Source organism: Sceloporus undulatus, chromosome 1 (genome assembly GCF_019175285.1).
Source record: "Sceloporus undulatus isolate JIND9_A2432 ecotype Alabama chromosome 1, SceUnd_v1.1, whole genome shotgun sequence".
In the NCBI taxonomy this organism is placed as follows: domain Eukaryota; kingdom Metazoa; phylum Chordata; class Lepidosauria; order Squamata; family Phrynosomatidae; genus Sceloporus; species Sceloporus undulatus.
Genome location: NC_056522.1, coordinates 141,142,135 through 141,146,618, shown reverse-complemented (window position 1 = coordinate 141,146,618; position 4,484 = coordinate 141,142,135). Strand labels below are relative to the sequence as shown.

At 38.8% G+C, this 4,484-nt stretch overlaps 1 protein-coding gene across 1 annotated transcript in view; it reads right to left on the bottom strand.

Moving 5' to 3' along the window:
- Positions 1-4,484, bottom strand: part of MCPH1 (microcephalin 1) — a 277,161-nt gene that overhangs the window by 270,570 nt on the left and 2,107 nt on the right. Inside the window, exon 2 of the mRNA XM_042457433.1 lies at positions 1,737-1,857. Coding sequence (XP_042313367.1) covers positions 1,737-1,857 — 121 coding nt within the window. The remainder of the gene's footprint in view (positions 1-1,736; positions 1,858-4,484) is intronic.

The following is a 4,484-nucleotide window of genomic DNA, read 5'->3' as shown; positions in this document are numbered from 1 at the left end:
GAATCTGTTCAGAAACGTCAGTGGGTTCAAAATGTGACAGTCAGAAGACCAGGGCTAGTTGTTAGGAACATATAACTCCCTTGTTGAAAAAGCTTCACTATCTGTCATTTCATTTCTGGGCACAATTCAAAGTGCTGATCATGATCTATAAAGTCCTATATGACTTGGATCTAGACTATCTCCTCATATGAACCTGCCAGAACCTGCCAGGGGAAGGTTTTCTCTCAGTCCTGCCAAGTTCACAGGCTTTCTTGGTGAGGATATGAGAGAGAGCCTTCTTGGTGGCTGCTCCCACTCTCTGGAACGCCCTTCCATGGAAGGCTAGGCTGCCCCCTCCTTGCTTTCCTTTGACCAGCAAGTGAAAACATTTCTCTTTAAGCAGTCTTTAAATATAGATGTAGAGATGCTTTCTATTGGGAACGTTTCATTTATCTTTTAAACTTTGGGCTTTTTAAAAAATGACTTTAATGTGTTTTATGAGGTTTTTAAATTTTATTGTAAACATTCTTAGTGTACTATTTTTGGAAGCTGCCTTGGCTTCTCCACTCTGGGAGAAAGTAGAGTAGCAGATCTCAGATATGTTACTTTTAGGAACTACAATGCCCAAACCAAACAAGACCAGAAAACAGATATTTCCAAACACTGGACAGCAGAGTATGTACTGGACTGCCTTCCATGATTGTAAAGACCTCATTCCTGAGCTCAGAATACTGAGCTCAAAAATCATAAACTTTCTTCTCCTTTTTATTTTTGACAGCCACCTTTCCAGGGTACAGAGAGGAGCTGCCATTGTGCAGAACAAATGACCTCACAAATTGTTGAACTGCGTGCCCTTGACTTGATGACATTTGCCTGTTTTCAGCAAACGAAAAGGAGTAATTTCGTCACAGCTAGCGCTGTCTCTCTAAATAATGCAATACATTCACTTTACATTGAACCAGCTAAATGCAATAATTCTTACACAGAACATTAAACTTAGCTGGGAGGATATTCCTTTTGCCTGTCACTATTTCAGTGCCACCCGAACAGGTCTGAATAATAATCATATAGTCCTGTTTAGTTTTACAGCATCCTTGTGAAGATGAAAAATGTCTTCTGTTTTGGAAGGGGTCAATGCACTAAAACACTTGGAGAAATACCATGGCCTAATAAAAGATGAAATAAAGAATTCTTTTTCTACCTTCAGAACATTAAATGTTAAGAGTTACAAATCTCCAACATTTCCAGTGAGCTGGTCAACTGAACGCAACCAGAGATTTCATTTTACCTTGTATATAAGTACTGCTTTCCTATGACTTACTTGGGACTAAGCCTCATTAAATTAAACAGGACTTTCTTTCAAACAATTACACATGCCATTGGCTACATGTCAGTGATCATGGTAATATTATTTTTGCAAATATAGACTAGATTCTAGTTTGAGTCTAAGTCCTGCAATAGAAGCAGTTAGACATTTTTACTTTATGTAGAAAATCTGTATTCACATCATGCAGATGTGGATTGCACATGAATGACCATTATATTTAGTCATGCATTGCATATGGACATGCATTTGCATTTATTTCTTCATTTGGTTGCACATGTGGTCTCTTGGTTCAGCTGCGCAATGATGCCAGTGAACACATAAGAGAATGTGCATAAGAGAACTAATGAGTAACCTCTTGCATGCAATCCAAGGGTGGGATATAAACTGCAATTTATTCCCACCCTGCCATACATGTTTGGGTCCAAGTTACCTGCAGGAGCATCTCCTTGTGTATAATCTGCTTCACACATTTAATCCAATCAGCCAGAGCTAGGTTGGCAATGGTCAGCCAGATGACTTTTTCTTCAGCTGTCCCTAGATAATGGAATAACCTGCCAGAAGAAATTTGACAATTGAATACACTGTCTGAATTTTAAACAGCATTAAAGACCAGTTTCTTCTGGCAGGCTTATCCAGATGATTTTTAAATTGTGAATTTTAAATAATGAATTGTAAATGTAGATAGCTTTCATATGTGTAAATCTTATTTGTCCTTTTAAACAGATCTGTGTTTTAACTGATGTGTTTTTAACTGATGTTGTGTGTTTGTTAATTGTTGTTGGTCCCTGCTTTGATCCATGGGGAGAGTAGTCTGGGAGGTGATAGACATTCCAGGAGGTGCTCTATAGCTCTCAATTTCTCTTGGGTAAGAGCAAAGAGGACTATGAAGCAGATTCCAAAAGTGGAGCAATATATCCCCCAGAAAATCACACTACTCATCCAGCATAACATCTGGAAAAGCTCTCTCTCACACACAAACAGAATTCAAGCTTTTACAACTTTTTTCATTGTGTAGAACAACATCTGGGTGCACAGATTGCAGAATATATGCTGTATTCAGGTTGCCATTTACCCCGGAAAACCTGGAAAATCCCAGATTGAAGGAACTACATGTCCTGGCTGGCTGGGCCAGTTGAAGCAGTAAATCCTGTATATTTCCTTCATTGAAGGTTAGGTTGAAATGTGGCAGTGGTGATTGTGTCTTGATTCCCCTTCCAAATCCCCTTTAGCATTTATTTACACTATTCTCTGGTATTCAATTTTCAAAACTATGTCTCGTACCATTGTTAACTGTTCTTTGTTGAACTTTCTTCTGTGTATGGTTGATGTCATACTAATCTACTACATTGTCTATTTTCCCCCTCATAACAAAAAAATTGAATAAATAAATAAATGGCAAAAGAAAGAAAGAAAGAAAGAGAGCAGCATTGACTGGAATCTTATCCCGCCCTGCAGCCTCCAGTTGCTACTGTACAGGTGTTGCATTTCCACCTTATTCTTCCATCTCTTCCCTCAACAGGCTCAGAAGTCAGGAAAGGAAAGGAGTCAGCAGAGATGGTCTTGTTTTGTATCATGATTGTGTTGGTGGCTTGAGCCTAGGGCTAGGCAGCATGGTGGAACCTCATTTCGAAACAGCCTTGAGAAAGTAAAGGAAGCCAGTTTACTCTCTGAGGCTGCTTGGAAGCCCCCCTCTCTTCACACCAGCTAGTGGGGAAAAGAAGAAAAAGAGAGTTCTTAGCTTGGTACTGGTATTGAAGTTGCAACATAATGATAGAAAAGGTACAATGATTAATGTGTTTAATTTGCATAATCAGAATTTGCAAATTAATAATATGCATAATTATAACAATTTGGATAATATGCATAATATACAGATTAGATGTCTGGATATGAGGGACTGGAATATGATAATGCTATGCTGAATTTACACTGCTGTGTCCTCTGGGTAAGTTTCTCAGTTTCCCACTTTATGGTTCACAACATTTCACATAAGAGTTCTTGAAAGTGTGCTGCAGTACAAACAACTATAACCACCTAAACATTAGGAAGAATGTCCTGATGGTAAGAGCTGTTTGATAGTCAAAAACGCTTCCTCAGAGAGTGGTGGAGTGGGAGGGACGGAGGATGTTTCATCAATTTCTGGACCTAGGTATGCGGGATCTGTGCCTGCCTCTTATTCTCTTCATCTGATGCCAAGGCAGTGGCAGCTGGTTTGGATGGAGGGATTTTCATCTGCTTCTGGGCCTAAGCATGGTGGAGCTGTGCTTGCTCCTTCTTCTCTCCCTGCAAGGCCAGGGCACTGGCAGTTGGGATGGAAGCTGGACCTTTCATCTTCTTCTGGGCCTAGATATGATGGAGCCATGCCTGTCTCTTCTCTCCTTCTGAGGCCAGGATACTGGCAGTTGGGAGGGAGGAAGGTCTTTCATCTGCTACTTGATATTTAGCAAAGTAATTATCAAAATTATTTAATAATTATAATTAAGTTTATGCACTCTTTACCAAGTTATCTCCACATCACACATTTAATGGAGAGCCTTTCTATTTCTTTTGCACACCTTTCACCCACTGCGAGAAGATGAATTTCTTTTTCCTAATTTGAGTCTCTAATATTTACCTCTGTGACACATAGGTCATTTCCATTTATATGCCTTAAGGAACACTCTTTGCAGTGACAATTCAAGATCAACACAAAGAGCAAGGGAAGTACCTTCCCTTAGTAATTTTCTTTCTGTGTCATTATTTCTATTTCCTTAAAATTATTCATCAGGAAATATTTTCAACAAATTCCACAACATTAATTCTTTCTATAATTGTTGATTCTTACCGTTGCTTACAATAGATATGTTGATAAATGCCATATAGTCAGCTAATCAAACACAGAAAATTATTTTGTTTGATTCAATGCAGATATTAGATCCTGCCTCTGTTTTTAATATTTGTTTTACTGCACTCAATATCTATTGCAGATCCATTGCTTTTTTTGTTGCTTTTGTTTCATCGTGACAGACAGGTGTAAAAAAGTGCAAATATTAATCTTATTTCCAGTAGATAACATTTCTTTAATATTCCCAACCTGGTGTGCCTGCATTCCCAGGGGTTGCAAGATGGAATTTCAGGTTGTGCAACAAAGATTGGTTTATGTCCTTGACTGAGAAGTCACAAGCCATCACTCAGCCAG